Source organism: Mobula hypostoma, chromosome 30 (genome assembly GCF_963921235.1).
Source record: "Mobula hypostoma chromosome 30, sMobHyp1.1, whole genome shotgun sequence".
NCBI classification, from domain to species: Eukaryota; Metazoa; Chordata; class Chondrichthyes; order Myliobatiformes; family Myliobatidae; genus Mobula; species Mobula hypostoma.
The window spans coordinates 13,094,518-13,119,428 of record NC_086126.1 but is presented as its reverse complement, the minus strand read 5'-3'; the positions used below and the strand labels follow the sequence as shown (position 1 = coordinate 13,119,428).

At 47.1% G+C, this 24,911-nt stretch overlaps 1 protein-coding gene across 3 annotated transcripts in view; it reads left to right on the top strand.

Moving 5' to 3' along the window:
* dnajc4 (DnaJ (Hsp40) homolog, subfamily C, member 4) overlaps positions 1–24,911 on the top strand; it is a 274,824-nt gene that overhangs the window by 126,866 nt on the left and 123,047 nt on the right. For all 3 annotated transcript variants that reach the window (XM_063036118.1, XM_063036121.1, XM_063036120.1), the window contains exon 5: positions 24,659–24,823. In XM_063036118.1, the coding sequence (XP_062892188.1) occupies positions 24,659–24,823 (165 nt within the window). The remainder of the gene's footprint in view (positions 1–24,658; positions 24,824–24,911) is intronic.

Genomic DNA, 24,911 nt, shown 5'->3' with positions numbered 1-24,911 from the left:
GCCAGCACCGACCCCTGCGGCACACCGCTGACCACTGATTGCCAACCAGAGAAACACCCATGTATCCCAACTCTCTGCTTTCCATTGGTTAACCAGTCCTCTATCCATGCTAATACATCACACTCAACTCTATGCATCCTTATCTTATGGATAAGTCTTCCTTCCTGTTTACCTTGTATACCTCGGGCTTTGGATACAACACTGAGTCATGTCATCTGCAGAAATTCTCTCATGACTCAGCAACAGTTGGGTGAGTAAAGGGAGGACGGAAGGATGAATACAAGGAAGGACTTTGTCAAATGGTGCAAGCTGAATCATCTGCAGCTCAACATCAGTAAGACAAAGGAGATGGCGATGGACTTTAAGAAGACTAGGCCTGCCCTGCTCCCTGTTACTATTGATGGTGAGGACGTGGTTGTGGTGAGAACCTACAAGTACCTGGGGGTGCACCTGGGTGACGGACTTGAGTGGAGCACCAACACAGAGGCTGTGTACAGGAAGGGACAAGGTCACTTCTACTTCCTGAGGAGACTGAGGTCCTTTGGAGTACACAGGCCTCTCCTTCACATGTTCTACCAGTCTGTTGTCACCAGTACAGTCTTCAATGTGGTGGTGTGCTGGGGCAATGGCATCAACACGGGTGATGCCAACAGGCTCAATAAACTGATTAGAAAGGCTGGCTCTGTTATAGGAGTCAAACTGGACACACTGGAGGCTGTGGTAGAACAAGGGACCCTACGGAAAATCCTGGCAATTCTGGACAATGTTTCCCACCCTCTGCATGCCACCTTGGCTGAACAGAGGAGCACTTTCAGTACCAGACTGAGACAACTGCCCTGCTCCAAAGAGCACTAAATGAGGTCATTCTCACCCTCGGCCATGAGGCTCAATAATGAGTCAACCTATCACCGGGGAAGTGATGACCCCCTCCTGTTAGACTGTTTGAGGCAACTTATTTTTTATTCTTTCTTTCTTCTCTTCTAATATTTGTAAATCTGTGTACTTGTAATGCTACTGTAATTTCCTTTGAGTTCAATAACAGATCTGTCTATCTAAATGTTGCAACCGAACCCACATCCATTACTTTCACAGGCAACTCACTCCTCACTCACATCACCCTCTAAGTGAAGAAGTTCCACCACAGCTTCCCTTTAAATATTTTGCCTTTCACCCTTAACCTATGACCTCAGGTTCTAGTCTCCCCTAACCTCAGTAAAGAAAAAGCCTAATTGTATTTACCTTATCTACGTCCCTCACAATTTTGTACACCTCTGTCAGATCTTCCTCCATTCTCCCACGCTCCAGGGGACAAAAAAGTTTGAATCCAGTTAACTTTACCCTCTGACAGAATACTGCCTAGAGAATGGCTCAGATTTCTGTCCAATCCTATAATCCCTCAATTAGAACAAATGTTGCCGATGCACTTTCTGAGTTTAGAACGTTAGACCAAAGTGCAATTAGATGCTAAACCCTGCTCTTACCACACACTGCTCCTTAATTCTTTGTAATTTAACTCATAATGTACTAAGTCCATTAAATCTCTGGTAGTGTTTCCAAGAACTATTCCTTGTTGTTCCCAGTTCACTGACTAATGTCATGTTTCAATGACTGGGATACAAAGAGGCTTTAATCTTTGAATTTGCAAAGGCCCTGGTAAGAGCTCTTCTCGGTTTATCAGGGTCACAGAGCACTACAGCACAGAAACAGGTCTTTCGGCCCATCTAGTCCATGCTGAACTGTTAATCTGCCTCCTCCTATTGACCTTCTGCTGGGCCGTAACCCGTTGTACCCCTCCCACCCGCCTTTTAAACGTTGCAGTTGAACCCACGTCCACCACTTGTGCGGGCAGCTCGTTCCACACTCTCACCACTTTCTGAGTGAAGAAGTTGTCCCTCGGGTTCCCCATAAATATTTCACCTTTCCTCCTTAACCCATGACCTCTTGTTCTAGCCTCACCTAACCTCAGGTGGAAAAAGCCTGCTTGTGTTTACCCTATCTCTACCCCTCAATTTTATATACCTCTATCAAATCTCCTCTCATTCTCCTAGGCTCCAGGGGGAAAAAAGTCCTAACCTTTTCAACCTTTCCCTATAACTCAGGTCTTTCAAGTTCTGGCAACATCCTTGTAAATTTGCTCTGCACTCTTTCAGTCTTATTGACATCTGGCCTGTAGGTAGGTGACCAAAACTACACACAAACATGGCCTCAGCAATGTCTTATACTTCATCATCATCATCTTTATGTGCCGTGTTGTATGACATCATCATTATGCGCCGTGTTGTGTGACGTGGGCGATCATGGTCTTTCCATGACCATGTTCGCTCTTGGCAAATTTTTCTACAGAAGTGGTTTGCCATTGACTACTTCTGGGCAGTGTCTTCACAAGACGGGTGACCCCAGCTGTTATCAATACTCTTCAAAGATTGTCTACCTGGCATCAGTGGTCACAAAACCAGGACTTGTGATCCGTTCCGGCTGCTCATACGACCATCCACCACCTGATCCCATGGCTTCACGTGACCCTGATCGGGCGGGGGGGGAGGTGCTAAGCAGGTGCTACACCTTGCCCAAGAGTGACCTGCAGACTAGCGGAGGGAAGTAGTGCCTCACACCTCCTCTGGTAGAGACGTATCTCCACCCCGCCCTCCAAACGTCAATTCAATTAGATTAGATTAGATTACGAGGACACTCAGTCCTCATTTATTGTCATTTAGAAATGCATGCATTAAGAAATGATACAATGTTCCTCCAGAGTGATAGCACAAAAAAAACAGGACAAACCAAAGACTAACACTGTCAAGACCACATAATTATAACATATAGTTACAGCAGTGCAAAGCAATACCGTAATTTGATAAAGAGCAGACCTTGGGCACGATTAAAAAAAAGTCTCAAAGTTCCGATCGACTCCCGAGTCCCCAATAGCAGGCGGCAAAAAGGAGAAACTCTCCCTGCCATAAACCTCCAGGCACCGACAACTGTCAATGCATAGTGAGCAGCCGACCACAGCCGACTCTGAGTCCATCCGAAAACTTCGAGCCTCCAACCAGTCCTCTGACACCGAGCACTGAGCACCATCCTCTGCCGACCCCACCCCGGCCGCCGAGCAACAAGCAAAGCCGAGGACTCGGGGCCTTCCCCTCTGGAGATTCTCGATCACACAGTAGCAGCAGCAACGAAGCAGGCATTTCAGAAGTTTCACCAGATGTTCCTCCGTGCTCTCACGTCCGTCTCCATCAAATCAGGATTGTGCACGGCACCCTACTTGACAAATAACAGACATCACCACCGGAGTGGCCGCGCGCGCTGCGTCACGCCACCATCTTCTCCTCCTCCTATATCACTTTATTTTATTTCACTTTATTTTCTGTGAGAAACTTTATCTGTGTACTGGGAAGGACAACGTCACAGAACTTAAGATGCACAACGCTGTATATAGCTAAACACACTATAAAATGCTCACAATAGATAGTAAATACTAAAAGTTAATGCGTGTAATTTAAAATGCAAATGCACATAATAAGACTCACTTGTACAACTTCAACATAACATCCCAACTCCCACACTCAATAATCTCATTGATGAATGCTTAGGTGTCTAAAAGCTCCCTTTACGACCCTATCTAGCTGTGACACCACTTTTATAGAATTATAGATCTGTATTCCCAAATCCCTCCTGGCATTCACTGTGAAAGTGCTGCCCTGGCTGCTCCTCCCACAGTGTAACAGCTTGCACGTGTCTGCATTCAATTCCGCCTGCCATTTTTCAGCCCGTTTTGCCAGATCCCGCTGCAAGCTGTTTGAACTCCCAGTCAGCTCGAGAAATGGCTGCCTTAAGAGAGATGAGGCGTGCGTGAAGCTGGTTGAAGATATACAAAAATATTAGATTTTATTTCAAACATCTAAAGCATTGATATGTTACGGCAAATGTACAGATCCTCAGTATGTGCCTACTTGGAGTGCGGTTTGCATTCCTGGGCTTCCTTCTCCGAGGATCGTCACCTTGTCGTGCTGGGGAGGCTGGTGAGCTCCCGAGATCCCCAGAGTGACTCAGCCTGGAGCTTAGCCCCTGGTTGGGTCACCCACGGCGGGAAGGTCAAAGGGGAGGTTCCAGACAAAGAGCGGTCCGACCAAGACCTCAGCGGTGGAGCTGGGTGGAGCTGATGACTCATCACTGTTGTAGCGTGGATGAAATCACTGGAGAGACAGAGTCACTGGTAGATACAAAGCAGCTTCTTCATTCGACACAACAAGCTACAGCAGGCATCATACGGACGCAGACGCTTTCGGTAGAAAGGTCTGCTAGCCCAACGTGGGCACGATATTTATATGCTAAACACAAAGGCAATCGCTACTTTAAAAGTTATAGACAGTGTTTCCTTTTGAAGCTACATACAAACATCACACCTTCTGAATTCATCCTTTCCTTCCGACGCCAACATGTCTGGTTGGTATCCACAACCCTTAGGAATGCAAGTTAAATCCACAATACATTTATTTGGCATTTTATGTGCTAACATAGAAGACAATTAATATTCATAAAGTATAGATAACACTGTCTTCGAAACTACGGCATCTGGTCAAACTACTGCGCCAGAAGCACCTGGTATTCACACCCTTTTAGGAAGCCCATTGTTGTGGACTCAATCCACAGTACTTTGTCAAATAGAAGTCTGGTGGCCAAAGTCATTTAAGTGTGGACAAGTCATCTACCCAAAAAAAAACTCACTCTAACAATCACAACGGCAGTGCAGGCTCCCGAGTGGTCTTGCATTGCGTGACACTGGACCCTGACCCCGATCGGTCAGGGACCGCGTGGGTGGCTGCCAGTGCGTCAGCCTCCCCACGTTAAACGAAGTCACACGCGGGCGTCCTCCATCAAGGGAATCCACCTTGACATGCTGAATCAAACCACCCACCAATGGACAGCAACTTAGCAGAATATCATACTCGACTCCAGAGATCGCACCAGGACTACTTCTGGACTTTAACCTTAAGAATCAGAATCAGGTTTAATGTCATCGGAATATAACGTGAAATTTGTTAACTTTGCAGCAGCAGTACAATGCAGTTTATGGTCATATAGGGAGAACATGAATTTCACTGAGTATATATACTTACTGCAATAAATAGTTAAGTAAATAGTGCAGAAAGCGTGGCCAAGTGGTTAAGGTGTTGGTCTAGTGATTTGAAGGTCGTGAGTTCGAGCCTTGGCTGAGGCAGCGTGTTGTGTCCTTGAGCAAGGCACTTAACCACACATTGCTCTGCGACGACACCGGTGCCAAGCTGTATGGGTCCTAATGCCATTCCCTTGGACAACATCGGTGTCGTGGAGAGGAGAGACTTGCAGCATGGGCAACTGCTGGTCTTCCATACAACCTTGCCCAGGCCTGCGCCCTGGAAACCTTCCAAGGCACAAATCCATGGTCTCATGAGACTAACGGATGCCTATATATAAAAAAAGTGCAGAAACTGAAATAAGTGTACACGCTGACTTTGGTTCTTTGCAGGAATAGTACCCGCTCTTGGGGTTTCATAACCGGCTGTTGTTGTTCGGCACGCCAAGGGCTGGCCTGAGAGTCCGGCTCGGATTTGGAAGCCTCGGATCTTGGGGCTCTGGAGACGGGTAGATCGAGGGCCGCCGTCATGGCAGGAGACTCGTGTCTTCGGGGGAGTTGAAATATCTACGGCTGTGTGCCCGGAGACCCGAGATCTTTGAGATCTCCGGGCACAGAGCTCGAGAAAAGCAACATAACGGACTTTTAACATCGTAAACCAGTGAGTTGTTTGTCATGTCTCCCTGCTCGCTGGGAAAATGGGGACATCTCGTTCTCCCTTATTAGGAAGAAAGAGAGCCTGTGGTATGTCGAATACCGGGTGAAACGCGAAGTCTTTGAGATAACTGCAAGTCTGTGTCTTTGCTATTATTTTTCTCACACTTGAGTGCTTGGTGACGGGTGCCAATGCTTTTTTTTGCCGGTGGGGGGAGGGGGGTATTGTTGTTCACTGCTGCTTACACGCAGGAGGGAGGAGCTGGGGGGGACTTTGGGGTTCTAACATTTAACTGTCATTCATTCTTTGGGGCACACCTCTGTTTTCATGGATATTTTGCGAAGAAAAAGCATTTCAGGATGTATATTGTGCACATTTCTCTGACATTAAATTGTACCTTTGAACCTTTGAGGTAGTGTTCATGGGTTCGATGTCCATTCAGAAATTGGATGGCAGAGGGGAAGAAGCTGTTCCTGAATCGCTGAGTGTGTGTCTTCAGGCTCCTGTACCTCCTCCCTGATAGTAGCAATGAGAAGAGGGCATGACCTGGGTGGTGGGGGTCCTTAATGATGGACGCTGCCTTTCTGAGGCACCGCTCCTTGAAGATGTCCTGGACACTACGGAGGCTGGTGCCCAGGATGGAGCTGACTGAGTTTACAACTCTCTGCAGCTTACTTCGATCCTGTGCAGTAGCCCCCACCCCACCCCCATACCAGACAGTGAGAGGATGTAACAGGGTAACAGAGAGTGAAGGGAGGGAGATTCATAAGCATGCTGCCTGGTTTAATGCAATACAAATGCAAAAAAAAGGTCTTGTGATAATAGATGAAGCTGTGCAAGATTATGCAGGAGCTCGTCAAAATAAACAAATAGGCAACGTTTATTTCAACCATTTGCCATTGGCGGTGTGTTTCTGCATCCAGTCTAACAACGCTCCATCCACTGATCATCAGCAAGCTTGTTTTTCCTAGACGTGACTTGATGGGTGGGCCAGGAACTCAGTGAAACTGTTCTAACGTGAAAGCTTAACGCTGCGTGCCATGAAGCACTTATACTCTCCAGGATGTCCTCAAGTGCCCGGCGGGCGGGGGGTGGTAGGTGGGAATTTCAAGTGAAGTCAAGTTGATTGTCATTTAACTATATACTTGTATACCATCAACCAAAACAACGTTTCGCTGGACTGGGGTGTAAAGCTCAGAAGTACACATAATTTATTTATTGATTGATTGAGATACAGTGCGGAATAAGCTCTTCTTCCCCTTCAAGGCCACCCAGCAATCCCCTGATTTAACCCTAGTCTAATCACAGAACAGTTTACAATGACCAGTTAACCTACCAACCAGCTGGTACGTCTTTGGACTGTGGGAGGAAACCGGAGCACCCGGAGGAAACCCACGCGGTCATGGGGAGAAGGTACAAACCCCTTTCAGGCAGTGGCGGGAATTGAACCCGGGTTGCCGGCGCTGTAAAGCATTGCACTACTGTGCTGCCCTGAATACACATAACACACGATAACGTGTGAAAGTAAGGATGAAATCTACGATGAATTATGTACAAGGTATAGTGCATAAATTAAATATTGCCAGGTACGGAACAGATTAACCAGTGACACTTCAAATACGATGCGGCAGGGAGTTCAGAAGCCTGATGGACTGAGGGAAGAAACTGTTTCCCAGCCTGACCGTTCTTGTCTTTATGCATCGGAGTCTCCTGCCTGATGGTAGAAAGTCAAAGAGGATGCTGGATGGATGGGTGGGATCCTTGATAATGCTAAGGGCCCCGCGTACTGATTAATGGCCCCGATGGACGGTAGGGAGACCCTACGATCCTCTCGGCCGTTCTCACAGTCCTTTGTAGGGGCTTCCGGTCCGATGCTCGGCTGCTCCCAGACCAGATGGAGACGCAACTTGTCAGGATGCTCTCGATGGGGGTGTGGGTTGGGAGCGGGGAGTAACCTTGCTAGCCTCAATTTCCTTAGGAAGTGGATTGTGACTTCTTGTTCAGGGAGATGATATTGAGGGACCAGGTGAGGTCATCTGTGATGTGGTCTCGCAGGAACTTGGTGCGCTAACTCTCTCAACGGAGGTGCCATGTCTTCGCAGAGGGGGGATGGTTCATCTGCGCCTTCCTGAGGTCCACAGTGATTTCTTTGGTCAGACTTGGGTTGTTCTTCTCACACCGGTCCACCCTCCGCTCCACTTCCTCTCCGTACTCCGTCTTGTCATCGATGTTGATGAGGCCCACCACTGTAGTGTCATCCACAAACTTAATGACACGGTTTGAGCTGAATCCTGTGACATCGTCATGTGTCGCTGTCAAAAATCTGTGTTACTCATTGCCACAGACGGCTGTGGAGGCCAAGTCTTTGGCTACTGTATATTTGAGGTCTCCGTCAGTTGGAGTTGACCATGGATGTTGTGTCCTAGCTGTCCAGATACACAAGCCCGGGCGGTACGATATGGAGAGCAAGCTGTTGCCCCGTGTAGCGAGCTCCCCCTCTCCACACATCTGATGAACCCAAAGGAACGGCAGAAACCGATACAGTTTGGTACCAGGAGTTGCCAGTCAGCATTGAACTCAACATAGGACTGCCTCAAGGACTCCAGCTCCGGATTTTTCCCTCGGGGTTTACTCCCGAAGCTTTCCTCGTGAGCGGGTACAGCCGCAAGGCAGCAGAAGTTTGAGATCAGAGTTTTCCTTCTAGCTGAGCTGCCTACCACGGCTGACCAGCCCCGTCTGCCCGAAGCGACTCGTTTTAAGGTGCCAGTAACCCGCCTCGGCCCCTTCTCCTGTCAATGGAGACGGTTCCGCCGGGCTTAGTAGCTAAGGCGCACGTGAAGGTTGTCAGAGGCTATTTGAGGCGCACGCCATAGGGAGCGTTTAATAGGTAGTGGGGAATTGTCCCCATTACCAGCCTCGGCTCTAACAACCTTAAAGAACCCAGTATATTTAACTCAGTATATTTAAAGCAGAGTTTAATGAGTTCTTGATTAGTGTGGGCATCAAAGGTTACAGGGGAAGGCAGGAGAATAGGGTTGAGAGGGATAATAAGTCAGTCGCGATGGAAAGGTGGAGCAGACTCAATGGGCCGAGTGGCCTAATTCTGCTCCTATGCCATATGGTCTGAAACCAAAGGGAAGGCTCCACATGTCCTTCCTGGAGAGATGGGGAGACGTGGGGAAGAAACAACCCAAAAGGAACCTTCCTTGCACAGCGGACCGAGAGGACTTGTGACCTATCAGTGTGAACTCGTAATTGAAACAGAGATACAGGGAAGTAAACATAACAAGATTATCTACATCTTTGAACCTCTGTTGTTCTTAATCCCCTTTGGTTTGTAAAAATCTTATCAAAGACTTAAAATTAATTATTGACACTTGCGTGATTCACTCTTACCGAAGAGAGTTTCATATTTAAACCACTCTCCTTCTCTGAAAGGTTTGACTCAGTTTTCGGACTTTGCCCTGTAATAGCGGAATACCCAGACTGTAGAGATAGCTTATCACTGAAACGTCGACTGTACTCTCTTCAATAGACGCTACCTGGCCTGCTGAGTTCCTCCGGCATTTGTGTGTGTTGTTTGTTAGCGAGGTACTGTACATGGGTTCATTGTCCATCCAGAAATCTGGCGGCGGAGGGGGAAAAACGTTTGATTATACACTGACCTTATAATCAAGTGTATTTACTTAGTAACCCAGGCCTCTTAGAAACAAGAGAGGGTCGTCTATTTTCCACTTTTAAAATTAGAGATAGAGAATAGGCCCTTCTGGCCCTTCGAGCCACACTGCCTCGCAACCCCCGACGACCCCAGTTTAACCCTTACACAACCACGGCCTGTCACTAATGACCAGGACATGCCTCAAGATGTCGGCCTCCGTCATTAAGGACCCCATCACCCAGGACATGCTCTCTTCTCATCAGAGAGGAGGTACAGGAGCCTGAAGGCACACACTCAACCATTCAGGGACAGCTTCCAATTTCTGAATGGACATTGAACCCCTGAACACTACCTCATTACTTTTTCAATTTCTATTTTGCACTACTTCTTTAATTTAACTATATTTACTCTAATTCACAGTTTTCTTCTCCAATATTATGCATTGCATCGTACTGCTGCCGCTGAGTTAGCAAGTTTCATGACGTATGCCGGTGATATTAAACCTGATTCTGGCTCTGATTAACCTACCTGGTATGTCCTTGGACGGTGAATTGAATAGAATTGACTTTATTTCTTAAATCCTTCACATGCATGAGGAGTAAAAATCTTTACATTACATCTCTGTCTGAATGTACAATGTGCAATTTATAGTAATTTACAATAAATATTATGTACAACAGGATAATCAATATAACATAGAAATACAATTGTATCAGCGTGAATTAATCAGTCTGATGGCCTGGGGGAAGAAACTGTCCCGGAGCCTGTTGGTCCTGGCTTTTATGCTGCGGTACCATTTCCCGGATGGTAGCAGCTGGAACAGTTTGTGGTTGGGATCACTCAGGTCCCCAATGATCCTTCGGGCCCTTTTTACACACCTGTTGCTGTAAATGCCCTCAATAGTGGGAAGTTCACATCTACAGATGTGCTGGGCTGTCTGCACCTCTCTCTGCAGAGTCCTGCGATTGAGGGAAGTACAGTTCCCATACCAGGCAGTGATGCAGCCAGTCAGGATGCTCTCAATTGTGCCCCTGTAGAAAGTTCTTAGGACTTGGGGGCCCATACCAAACTTCTTCAATTGTCTGAGGTGAAAGAGTCGCTGTTGTGCCTTTTGAGATTGAGATTATGAAGACACTCAGTCCTCGTTTATTGTCATTTAGAAATGCATGCATTAAAAAATGATACAACGTTCCTCCAGAATGATATCACAAGAAAACACAGGACAAATCAAGACTAAAACGGACAAAACCACATAATTATAACATATAGTTACAACAGTGCAAAGCAATACCGTAATTTGATAAAGAGCAGACCATGGGCACGGTAAAAAAAAGTCTCAAAGTCCCGATAGACTCACCATCTCACGCAGACGGCAGAAGGGAGAAACTCTCCCCTCCATGAACCTCCAAGCGCCGCCAACTTGCCGATGCAGCACCATTGGAAGCACCCGACCGCAGCGGACTCTGAGTCCATCCGAAAACTTCGAGCCTCCGACCAGCCCCTCCGAGCACCATCCTCTGCCAAGCGCTTCGACCCTGCCCCGGCCGCCGAGCAACAAGCAAAGCCGAGGACTCGGGGCCTTCCCCTCCGGAGATTCTGGACCACACAGTAGCAGCAGCAGCGAAGCAGGCATTTCAGAAGTTTCACCAGATGTTCCTCCGTGCTCTCACGTCCGTCTCCATCAAATCAGGATTGAGCACAGCACCCTACTTGACAAATAACAGACATCACCACCGGAGTGGCCGCTGCGAGCTGCGACAGGCCGCCATCTTCTCCTTTTTCACCACACAGCCGGTATGTACAGACCAAGTGAGGTCCTCGGTGATGTTTATGCTTAGGAACTTAAAGCTGTTTACCCTCTCAACCCCAGATCCATTGATGCCAATAGGGGCTAGGCTATCTCCATTCCTCCTGCAGTCCACAACCAGCTCCTTTGTTTTTATGACATTGAAGGAGAGGTTGTTTTCTTGACACCACTGTGTCAGGGTGATGACTTCTTCTCTGTTGGCTGCCTCATTATTGTTTGAGATTAGGCCAATCAGTGTAGTGTCGTCAGCAAATTTAATTAGCAGATTGGAGCTGTGGGTGGCGACACAGTCACAGGTACACAGAAGGTAAAGGAGGGGGTTTAGCACACAGCCCTGAGGGGCACCTGTGTTGAGGGTCAGAGGGGCAGAGGTGAGGGAGCCCACTCTCACCACCTGCCGGCGATCTGACAGGAGGTCCAGGATCCAGCTACACAAGGCAGGGTGAAGGCTGAGGTCTCTAAGCTTCTTGTTGAACCTGGAGGGAATTATGGTGTTGAATACCGAACTGCAGTCCAAGAACAGCATTCTCACAGAAGCATCCCTCTTCTCCAGACGGTGTGTTTATGAAAACATATTGCAACTCCTGACCGAAAGGGGAGGGGTCGTCACTTGCTGGTGACTGATGGCTGCCGCACCTGGATAGCTGATGTGTGAAAGCTGGTATATAAAACTGCGACATAACGTCACTATAAATTACAAAATAAATATTTCAAGCGAAAAGGAGTAATCATAAAAAATGGAGATTCAACAGATGTTGGAAATTCAGAGTAATGCGCACAAAATGTTGGGCTCTGAGGAGTGTGGTAGGACGAAGGGACCTGGGGAGGGTGTCAGTCTGACACGTCGACTGTAATTTTTTCCATAGATGCTGCCCGGCCTGCTGAGTTCCTCCAGCATTTTGTGTGTGTTGCTGCTGGGAATGCAGGTCTCCAATTCATTGAAAAACAAGTCACAGGTAGATAACGCCGTAACGAAAGCTTTTGGCACATTGGCCTTCATAAATCAAAGTATCGAGTACAGGAGATGGGATGTAATGTTGAAGTTGTATCAGACGTTGGCGAGGCCTAATTTGGAGTACTGTGTGCAGTTTTGGTCACCTACCTACAGGGAAGATGTAAATAAGGTTGGAAGAGTACAGAGAAAATTTACAAGGATGTTGCCAGGTCTGGACGACCTGAGTTACAGGGAAAGATTGAATTGGTTCGGACTTTATTCCCTAGAATGTAGAAGATTGAAAGGAGATTTGATTGAGGTATACAAAACTATAGGATAAATGCAAGCAGGCTTTTTCCACTGAGGTTGGGTGGGACTACACCCAGAGGTCATGAGCTGAGGGTGAAGGGTGAAAAGTTTAAAGGGAACATGAAGGGAAACTATACAATAGGGATAAACGAATACAATAGGGTCTTTTAAGAGACTCTTAGATAGGTACATGGAGCTCAGAAAGATATGCGGTAGGGAAATTCTAGGCAGTTTCTAGAGTAGGTTACATGGTCGGCATGACATTGTGGGCCGAAGGGCCTGTAATGTGCTGTAAATGTCTATGTTCTATGAAACTTATTCACTCAAGAGGGTTGTGAGAGTGTGGAACGAGCTGGTGCATGCAAACTTGATTTCAATGTTTAAGAGAAGTTTGGACAGGTAGATGGATGGTAGGGGTATGGAGGGCTGTGGTTCCAGTTCAGGTCGATGGGAGTGGGCAGTTTAAATGGTTTGGCACAGACTAGATGGGCCGAAGGGCCCACTTCTGTACTCTTCTATGACTCTTTGTCACTTCGGTCAGGTGGTCAAGAAGGAAATCAGCAAATTTTACTTCAGGAAAGGGGAAGGAGGCAGGAGAAATATTGGAGAGGAGCCTGTTAGTTATATAGTTAAAGTAATGCCAAGAAATCCCACAGGCACAACAATGAAATCCTATGAAAACTCAGTGAGTCTGTAGCTTTCCAGCTGCCGTCATAAATACATGGTCATATTTCAGTCAAATCGTAATGTCTACAAATTATTGCAGTTAAAGAATTGCTGACTATGTGACGAGCTGTTAAATCTGCACCAGGAAGCTTCTAATTGAAGTTTACGAGACCGTGGAGAAGGCTGGCTGGCAGAAAGAGTCCACAGCGAGGAGAGCGTCGAGCACGAGCAGAGGCCAGATACGTCGAGGAAGTTGTTAAACTCAGGAGAGCGGCCAGATTGAAGGTGAAGTGGTGGGGGAGGTCCCCAGTGGACCATATAAATAGGGCAAAGAAGCAATTACGCACAAAATGGTGGAGGAACTCAGCAGGTCAGACAGCGTCTATGGAGGGAAATTGGTCACATGGGTGTGATAGGGCAGCACAGGCTTGTCTGGCCGGAAGGGCCTGTTAGGTTTGTTTATTTATTGAGATACAGCCCTTCGAGCCGCACCACCCAGCAGTGCCCCGATTTAAGCAACAATTTCCACGCTGCATCTCAATAAATAAATGAGTAGATACGCTAACAGGACCCTTCTGGCCGAACGACTTACGACGGCCAACCGCCACGCCCCCGGACCTTGGGAGGAGACCGGGGCACCCGGGATCAACCCGCGCGGTCATGGGGGAGAATGTGCAAACTCCTCACGGGCCGCGGTGGGGATTGGACTTGGCTTGCCGATGCTGCAAAGCGTCGTGCTGGCCAGCCGCCCCGAAACAGAACAAAAAGAGGTTTCAGTGAGATTTATCGAGGGAAGGTAGCAAAGGAGGAGGTACAGAAGCCTGAAGGCACACACTCAGTGATTCAGGAACAGCTTCTGCTATTCGATTCCTAAACGGATATTGAACCCATGAACACTACCTCACTACTTTTTTATTTCTATTTTTGCACTATATTTAATCTAACTATTTAATATATAAATTCTGTAATTGATATACTTATTTATTTTCTCTATATTTATCGCGTATCGCATTGTACTGCTGCCGCTAAGTTTAACAAGTTTCACGACGTTCGCCAGTGATATTAAACCTGATTCTGATTTTGAAGAACTTGTGCATTCAGTGACCAATCTCTCTGTAACATCTGGCGAACAGATCATCCCCTATGCTGTGGTTGCTGTTCCAATGAATCAACTTTGAACAGGACCCGAAGCTAACGACAAGGAGATGACACGGCCCAGACCTTGCGCTATTGACACACATTCCCCGCGCTAGCTTTTGACCGAGGCTGTGAAAAGGCCTGACACTGCGTAGAAAAAGAAGGGGGCAGATCACAGGGCACGCCTGTGAACAATAAGCTAAACTTATTTCAAACGCACACCCGTTCCATTCCAGCTGAGGGGAAATATTTACAGCACAATAATCCTCGTCACCCCAGACCAGATGTTGCTGAAAGAGGGTCTGGGCTCCTCTGTTAATGGATGGAAGCTGTCAGCCCGGCGACGGATGCGATGCAGGTAAATTGACAAGACGGGAATTCTAAATAAGAGCGGAAATAAAAAGGGATGAAAAGGTGATTATTATTTTTTTTTCCCCAAAAACCTGCTAGGATTATGATGTGTGTGTTTTGCATCACTGGCAGCGAGTGGGGCTTTGAAGTCCGGGCGGCTTATCTTGTTAAGCGCTCCATTCGCTCTGCACACAAGGTGTGGATGAAGAGGTATGTCAGGCACCAGTCCGAGTCCTCTCGATTGTGCAAGAGACAGGCGAAACAGCTCACACCTATTACCATCACCCTCTTTTGTGTGCAACTCAGCACTTGAGAAAGGACCTGTGCATTCCACAAGACCGTAAGATGGAGGAGCTGAATTCGGCCAGTCGAGTCTGCTCATGGCTGATTTCAAAGCTCAAAGTAAACTTATTGTCAGGGGACATGTATCTCGTCATATCCCACCCTGAGATTCATTTTCTTCGAGGCATTCATAGTAGTTCACAGCAGAGCCGGTGAACAACTTGCACACAAGCTAAACAAGGCTGACAAACTATCAGTGTGCAAAAGAAAACAGTCTTCAGAATCAGAATCTGGTTTAATATCACCGGCATATGTCGTGAAATTTATTAACTTAGCAGCAGCAGTACAATGCAATACATGATAATACAGAGAGAAAAACGTGAATTACAGTAAATATATATATATTAAATTGTTAAATTAAAAATAGTGCAAAAACAGAAATAATTTTTAAAAAAGGTAGTGAGGTCATGTTCATGGGTTCAACGTCCATTCAGAAATCGGATGGCAGAGGGGAAGAAGCTGTTCCTGAATCATTGAGTGTGTGCCTTCAGGCTCCTGTACCTCCTCCCTGATGGTAGCAATGAGAAGAGGGCATGTCCTGGGTGATGGGGGTCCTTAATGATGGACGCTGCCTTTCTGAGGCATCGCTCCTTGAAGGTGTCCTGGATACTACGTACTGGTGCCCATGGTGGAGCTGACTGAGTTTACAACTCTCTGATTCCCCCCCTCCCACAATAGCTGACAGTGATGCAGCCAGACAGAATGCTCTCCGCGGTACATTTCTAGAGGTTTTCGAGTGTTTTAGTTGGCAAACCAAATCTTCTGAGACTCCTAATGTAACATAACCGCTGAGAAACAAGGCTGTAAGATATAGAAGCAGAATTACGCTGTTCAGCCCATCGAGTCTGCTCTTATCATCCAATCCCGGCTGATTTCAAAGCTGATTTATTGTCAAAGTGCGAATTCGTCACCGCATACCACTTTGAGATTATTTTCTTGCAGGCATTCACAGTAGAACAAGTACAGTGGAATCAGTGAAAAAAATACACACAGACAAGGACTGACAAACAAACGATGTGCAAAAGATTGCGCAAATACAAACGAGGTGTAGAGTCCCTGAAAGTAAGTCCATAGGTTGTGGGGTCAGTTCAGAGTTGAGGCGAGTGAAGTTATCCATGCACGATGGCTGAGAGGTAATAATTGTTCCTGAACCTGGTGGTGTGGGGCCTGTACCTCCTTCCCAATGGCAGCAGCGAGAAGAGAGCATGGCCTAGATAGAAGGGGGTCCTTGATAATGGAGGCTGCTTTCTTGTGGTAACGTGCCCTGTAGATGTGCTCAGTGCTGGGGAGGGCTTTTGCTGTGATGGTCTAGGCTGTCCTTTTCCGCTTCCATCCTTGGTCACTGGCGTTCCCAAGCCAGACCATCGGAAGACCTGGTGGGAACTCTTCTCCGTGATCAAAGTGTGCTGGAACCAACTGAAACCGTTTCTCCGGCCAGAGATTGCGTTGGAGTCTTGTCTGTACGTGCAGCTCGCGGGTGCAGCCATTTCAGAAGGTGCTCCATCTTCGTTTACCGGAGATCCAGGCAATAAATGCTGGCTTTGGCAGCAATGCTCAACATCCTGAAAATGAGCAAGTCAAAGAGGCACGTTCCAAGAGCCTTTCAAACTCTGCATTCTTTATTCACCACCCCTTGGAAGCTACTGGAGTTTGGGAGTGGTGGCCTTACAGATTCTGCCTCTCACCTAATTTCTCTCTTGCTCTTCGTCTACACAGGGAAAAAACATTCTTGCAGGAAAATCTGTGTTTGTTCCTTCCTTACGTGCCCTGTCATGTGACGTCGGCGATCGTGGTCTTTCCATAACCATGATTGTTCTTGGCAAATTCTACAGAAGTGGTCTGCCATTGCCTTCTTCTGGGCAGTGTTTTTACAAGTCGGGTGACCCTGGCCATTATCAATGCTCTTCTGAGATTGTCTGCCTGGTGTTAGTGGTCACATAACCAGGACTTGTGATCCGCACCGGCTGCTCATACGACCATCCACCACCTGCTCCCACGGCTTCACGTGACCCTGATCGGGGGGGCTAAACAGGTGCTACACCTTGCCCAAGAGTGACCTGCAGGCTAGCGGAGGGAAGGAGCGCCTTACACCTTCCCTGGTAGAGACGTATCTCCACCCCGCCGCCCAAAATGAGTGTATCCTGTAAAACTGAATCCGTAGCATTACGCGATCCATAGTGAAATGCCTTAACAAAACTGGCTCTGTGAAGAAATTGCATCAATCATGTCATTGGACTTGATTAAAGACTGGCTTTATTTGTCACATGAATAGATAGATAGATAGGCATACTTTATTGATCCTGAGGGAAATTGGGTTTCGTTACAGTTGCACCAACCAAGGATAGAGTATAAATATAGCAATATAAAACCATAAATAATTAAATAATAATATGTAAATTATGCCAGATGGAAATAAGTCCAGGACCAGCCTAAAGGCTCAGGGTGTCTGACCCTCCACGGGAGGAGTTGTAAAGTTTGATGGCCACAGGCAGGAATGACTTCCTATGATGCTCTGTGTTGCATCTGGTGGAATGAGTCTCTGGCTGAATGTACTCCTGTGCCCACCCAGTACATTATGTAGTGGATGGGAGACATTGTCCAAGATGGCATGCAACTTAGACAGCATCCTCTTTTCAGACACCACCGTCAGAGAGTCCAGTTCCATCCCCACAACATCACTGGCCTTACGAATGAGTTTGTTGATTCTGTTGGTGTCTGCCACCCTCAGCCTGCTGCCCCAGCACACAACAGCAAACATGATAGCACTGGCCACCACAGACTCGTAGAACATGTACATCACAGCAAAGCTTGCCCCACCGTAGAGCACATCTAGAAGGAGCGCTGTCACAAGAAAGCAGCATCCATCATCCGAGAACCCCCCTCCCCATTCAGACCATGCTCTCTTCTCATTGCTGCCATCGGGAAGGAGGTACGGGAGCCTTGCGTCCCACACCACCAGGTTCAGGGACCGTTATTACCCTTCAACCATCAGGCTCCTGAATCAGCGTGGATAACTTCACCTCACCTCAACACTGAACTGATTCCACAACCTACGGACTCACTTTCAAGGACTCTTCAGGGCTCATCTAAATTAGTTAGAATTAATTTTATTCGCCATTCTTTTGCCATTGGCGTTTGTCGATCTTTGTCTGTTTATGTATAGCTTTTTGTAAAATTCGGTTGTATTCTTCCATAGAGCAACATAGAAATCTACAGCACATTACAGGCCCTTCGGCCCACAATGTTGTGCCGACCATGTAACCTACTCTAGAAACTGCCTAGAATTTCCCTACTGCATAGCCCTCTATTTTTCTAAGCTCCATCTACCTATTGTATCCGCCTCCACCACCGTCGCTAGCAGTGCATTCCACGCACCCACCACTCTTTGTGTGAAAAGCTTACCTGTGACATCTCCCTTGTACCTACTTCCAAACACCTTAAAACAATGCTCCCTCGTGTTAGCCACTTCAGCCCTGGGAAAAAGCCTCTGACTATCCACATGATCAATGCCTCTCATCATCTTGTACACCTCTGTCAGGTCCCCTTTCATCTTCCGTCACTCCAAGGAGAAAAGGCCAGATTTGCTCAGCCTATTCTCATAAGGCATACTTTCCAATTCAGGCAACATCCTTGTAAATCTCCTCTGCACTCTCTCTATAGTATCCACATCCTTCTTGCAGTGAGGTGACCAAAACTGAACACAGTACACCAAATGGGGTCTGACTAAGGTCTTATATAGGTGTAACATTACCTCACAGTTCTTGAACTCATGAAGGCCAACACACCATACGCCTTCTTGACAACACTGTCAACCTGTAAGTGCCTGCAAGAAACTGAATCTCACGATAGTATATGTACTTGATGATAAATTTACTTTGAACTTTTGTGCATTGACTTTGTACATCAAAACATACAGTGGAACACATCATTTGCGTCAACGACCAACTTATTGGAGGACGTGTTCGGGCAGCCTACAAGTGTCACCATGTTTCCGGTGCAAATGTTGCATGTCCACAATTTACTAACACTGAATTGTACTGTCAGAGTGATGTTTGGGTTTAGGTCATTTACATTCAGCAAATGGTTTTGGCTACCAGTCTTCTGTTCCTTGATAATGTATTGTGGATTCAGTTTGGGACAATGCATTCCTAAAAGCCATGGATTCCAGTCCAGACGCTGTTGGCGTCTGTGGGATGGATGCAAATCAGCAGGTGTGAAGTTTGTATGTAGTTTCAAAAGAAAGCATTGTCTATACTTTAGAAACGTAGAACATAGAAACACAGAAGACCTACAGCACAATACAGGCCCTTCGGCCCACAAAGTTGTGCTGAACATGTCCCTACCTTAGAAATTACTAGACTTACCCATAGCCCTCTATTTTTCCAAGCTCCATGTACCTATCCAAAAGTCTCTTAAAAGACCCTATCGTATCCGCCTCCACCACTGTTGCTGGCAGCCAATTCCACGCACTCACCACTCTCTGCGTAAAAAACTTACCCCTGAGATCTCCTCTGTACCTACTCCCCAGCACCTTAAACCTGTGTCCTCTTGTGGCAACCATTTCAGCCCTGGGAAAAAGCCTCTGACTATCCACAAAATCAATGCCTCTCATCATCTTATACACCTCTATCAGGTCACCTCTCATCCTCCGTTGCTCCAAGGAGAAAAGGCCGAGTTCACTCAACCTATTCTCATAAGGCGTGCTCCACAATCCAGGCAACATCCTTGTAAATCTTCTCTGCACCCTTTCTATGGCTTCCACATCCTTCCTGTAGTGAGGCGACCAGAACTGAGTACAGTACTCCAAGTGGGGTCTGACCAGGGTCCTATATAGCTGCAACATTACCTCTTGGCTCCTAAATTCAATTCCACGATTGATGAAGGCCAATGCACCATATGCCTTCTTAACCACAGAGTCAACCTGCACAGCAGCTTTGAGTGTCCTATGGACTCGGACCGCAAGATCCCTCTGATCCTCCACACTGCCAAGGGTCTTACCATTAATACTATATTCTGCCACCATATTTGATCTACCAAAATGAACCACTTCACACTTATCTGGGTTGAACTCCATCTGCCACTTCTCAGCCCAGTTTTGCATCCTATCAATATCTCGCTGTAACCTCTGACAGCCCTCCACACTGTCCACAACACCTCCAACCTTAGTGTCATCAGCAAACTTACTAACCCATCCTTCCACTTCCTCATCCAGGTCATTTATAAAACTCATGAAGAGAAAGGGTCCCAGAACAGATCCCTGAAGCACACCACTGGTCACTGACCTCCATGCAGAATATGACCCGTCTACAACCACTCTTTGCCTTCTGTGGGCAAGCCAGTTCAGGATCCACAAAGCAATGTCCCCTTGGATCCCATGCCTCCTTACTTTCTTTGCATGGGGTACCTTATCAAATGCCTTGCTGAAATCCATATACACTACATCCACTGCTCTACCTTCATCAATGTGTTTAGTCACATCCTCAAAAAATTCAATCAGGCTCGTAAGGCACGACTTGCCCTTTGTAAATATGGAATGGTTCTTTGTGTTTAGCAAATAAATATCGAGCCCCAAGTTGGGCCAGCAGACCTTTCCACCAAAAGCATCTCCATATGATGCCTGCTGTACCTGGTCTTGTCGAATAAAGAGTAATTTTCTCTGGTGATTTCATTCACGCAACAACGCAGTTTTTAGACTGTGGGAGGAAACCAGAGCACCCGGAGGAAACCCACGCGATCATGGAGAGAGTCGCATTTCCAACTTTTTCCCTGTGTCAGACGTACAGCTAATAGTATCACCTTCCCTAAAGGGTGACTTGCAGGTTCAGTCGGTGTTAAGGAAGGCAAATGCATTGTTGGCGTTCACGTCTAGAGGACTAGAATATAAAGTCATGGATGTAATGGTGAGGTTTTAAAAGGCATGTGGATGTAGTGATGGTGGGGGTTGCAATGGGATTGGTTATGGGTGGGGGTGTTGATCAGCCTGATGTCCTCAGGCAAGTGACAGCTTTGGAGTCAGACCACACTTGGAGTATTGTCAGCAGCTTTGGGCCCCTCATCTACGAAAGGACATGCTTGCATTGGAGAAGGTCACATGATTGATCTTGCAATGAAAGGGTTAATATATGAGGAGCGTCTGAGGGCTGTCTGAGGGCCTGTACACACTGGAGTTCAGAAGAATGGTGGGATCTCATTGAAACCTACTGAACATCGAAAGGCCGAGATAGATTGGATGTGGAGAGGGTGTTCTCAATAGCAAGGGAGTCTAGGACAAGAAGAGACAGCTACAGAATACAAGGATATCCATTTAGAATGGAAATGAAGGAGAATTTCTTTAGCCAGAGGCTGGGGAGTCTGTAGAAATCATTGCCACAGATGGCTGTGGAGCCTAAGTCATTGGGTACATTTAAAGTGGAGGTCGATAGGTTCATAATTAGTAGAGGTGTTAAAGGTTATGGGGAGAAGGCAAGAGATTGGAGTTGGGAGGGATAATAAATCATTCAAAGTAAATTTATTATCAAAGTACATATATGTCACCATATACAACCCTGAGATTCTTTTTCTTGCAAGCATACTTAATACCCATAACAGAATAATAACCATAATATAATCAGTGAAAGACTGCACCATCTCAGGCATTTAACCGGAGTGCAAAAGACAACAAACTCCGAAAATACAAAAATAAAGAAATAATAATAATAAATAAATAAGCCATCAATATTAAGAACATGAGATGAAGAGTCCATAGGCTGTGGGAACTTTTCAGCGAAGGGGCAAGTGAAGTTGAGTGAAGTTATTCCGTTTGGTTCAGGAGCCTGATGGTTGAGGGATAGTAACTGTTCCTGTCCCAAGGCTCCGGCATCTTCTTTGTGATGGCAACAGTGAAAAGAGAGCAAGACCTAGGTGGTGGGGGGGGGGGGGGTTGTCCCTGCTGATAGAGGTGTGCGGATACTCGAAATCGAGAGCGCCATATCTAAAGGGCTGGAGGAACTCGGCTGGTCAGGCAGCATCTACGGAAAGGAATAAACAGTCAACGTTTCCTGGTGAAAGGGGTCAGTCCTGATAAAGTCTCGGCCTGAAACATGGGCTCTTTATTCCTCCCCATAGTTGCTGCCTGACCTGCTGAGTTCCTCTGGCATTGTGTGTGTGTGTGTGTGTGTATCTGAACATAAAGTGACCCTGACAGAAAATGATACAGTGACTCTTGGCATGAGGAACTCTTCTAGGTAGCTAGGACAGTCAGTGTTAGTGTAGGTATGAGGTGTGGAGTGTAAGTGAATCATCCTGGTTCCTTGGCTGTGTAAGTCTTGGGAAGACAACGTCCGGCCCCACCAAACTCGTGAGACTGAGGCGCGCTCGATCCCACCCGAAACCCCAGTTTGTGTGGATGCTGTGTAATTTGCTACCCTGTTACAAATTAATGCCGCGAAATAACGGACAGTAGACCGCATATGATTAAAAGGATTAAATTTATGACTCTGAACTAAAGGGTTAGTAAAGAATAACAAAAAGAAAAGGGCCCATTTTAATTAAACAGTCAAATGTGCACAAGTTGGAGCTGATCTGGAACGTCTCTGTCACTCACGTGCCGGGCCCTCAGTCAACGTGAAAGCACGCACCACCTTCTGAACGTCGCTCGCAATCCATCTCGAACAAGCAGGCCTCCCACCAGGTCGTATCCCACGGCCGGTTCTCCCCGGCGTCTTCTCTCTTCATCTCCTCTCGAACAAACGCCCCCAAACCCAACCATAGTGTCCCTCACCAGAGACACCTCCCCTTAATCCGACCATCCTAATTGGATGGCACGCATTTCCCCTCCTCCCTTATCTTCAACAGTAACCCAAACAAGCTGAAAACAGAACAGACTGCTCTTACAGAACTGCCAAAATTAAATCCATACAGCATAACAGTAAAAATATGAGCCAGGGCATTACATAAGTGTAAAGTGACAGATCATAAATGGTGCTGAGGGGCTGTGGAGAGGAATGGCTGACGTGGACGTGTGATTTAATGGGTGGAGGTGTTGATCAGACTGACGGCTTGGGAGGAGTAACAGTTATTGAATCTGGTGCCACTGACGTGGAAGCTACGAAGCCTCCTCCCTGATGGGAGTGTGATCAATGGTCCATGACCAGGGGAGGGTGGGATCCTGCATGATGTTGCTGGCCTTTTCCCAGCACCTTTCTGTATATATCTCCTTACGGCAGCTAGGCTGGTGCCACTGACGAGATGGGCAGTTTTATCCACCCGTTATCTTCCATCTTTTCTTGAAAAACTGAAGGCTTTTGGCCAGCTGGCCTTCATCACCCTTGACACTGAGTACAGAAGGTGGGATGTTACGTTGCAGTTGTACAAGATGTTGCTCTAAGATGGTTTATCGTCGTCCTTCAACTTGTTGTTCAGTGGTTAAATCGAATCCGACTCTTCGTGACCTCATGGCCCAGAGGGTTTCCATGGCAAGATACGGATACGGAAGTAGATTTCTTCCGCGCAGATACTGCCGCTGCCCAGGTTGGGGCCCGGCTAGATTTGAACTCAGGACCTTCTGCCTTGAAGTCCAGTGCTGATACCACTACACCACCAGCCAGCCCCGTTCTTCAGCACACGAGTGTAAAGGAGAACGAAATGATCGTTACTCCTGATCCGATGCAGCATAAAAAAAGCACACAATAAGCATAAAGAATGCAATTAAAAAATCAGAATAAATATAAATGTAAAAGAAATCCGTAAAACCCAATGTACATGTGACTGTCATATGTATAGACTGATTGTATGTGCATAGGGTGACGCTGGGTGACGTTTTTTCTGGTGGTGGGGGTGTAGTGGGGTGCTGCTCCCAATGCGGCCTCCTCCTCATTGGTAAGGCCCGTAGTAAATTGGGGGACCGCTTCGCTGAGCCCCTCTGGACCATCCGCCACAAACTGGACGTCCCGGTGGCCGAGCATTTTAATTCCCATTCCCATTCCCGCTCCAACATGTCGGCCCAAAGCCTCCTCTTGTGCCAAGATGAGGCCACCCTCAGGGTGGAGGAGCAACACCTTGTATTCCCTCTGGGTAGCCTCCAACCTGATGACATGAATATCGGTTTCTCCTTCCAGTAAACAAATCCCTCCCCCCCACCATTCCTCACTTTGATCTTTCACTTCTTCTCAGCTGCCAGTTACTTCCCCCCAATGTCCCCCCCCCCCACTTTCTCCTATGGTCCACTCTGCTCTCCTATTAGATTCCTTCCTCTCCAGCCCTTGACCTTTCCCACCCACCTGGCTTCACCCATCACCTTCTAGCTAGCCTCTCTCCCCCTCCCCTCACCTTTTTATTCTGGCATCGTCCCCTTTCCTTCTCGGTCCCGATGAGGGGTGTGGGCCCAAAACATCGACGGTCTTATCAATTCCTATGGGTGCTGCCTGACCTGCTGTGTGTGTTGCCATGGGGCGTGCGCATCAGCCTGATAACTTGGGGAAGTGACAGTCTTTGAGTCCCGTCTTCCTGGCGTGGATGCACCGCAACCTGATGGGAGTGGGCAGGATGTGTCTGGGATCCCTCAAGATATTGCTGGCCCGTTAACTTCAAAAGAAGCCTGACATTTCAGACTCCGTGAATCGAACTGAAGTGAATTTATTGGATTTAACTTTTTTTTTTGAATTATCCTTCTCCCACCTTCCTTCATCCCTGCCCCTCTTTTATAGCTTCAGCAAGTCCGACGAGCAGCGATACTGGGAGCAGTTCCGGTACCCAACGGAAGAGAGTGACGCCTATCGGGGCACAAGGAAGCGCAAGAAGAATCTGAAGGCCTTTGGTTACTGCGTCTTCATTATGTTGGCTGGAGTATTCATCCACTACGTTGGCTTCAGGTACGCTTGAACTTCCCGCATTTTCTGAGCTGTACCATGACATGAAACCTCGGTACGATAATGTATTTTTCACACACAAACACACGCA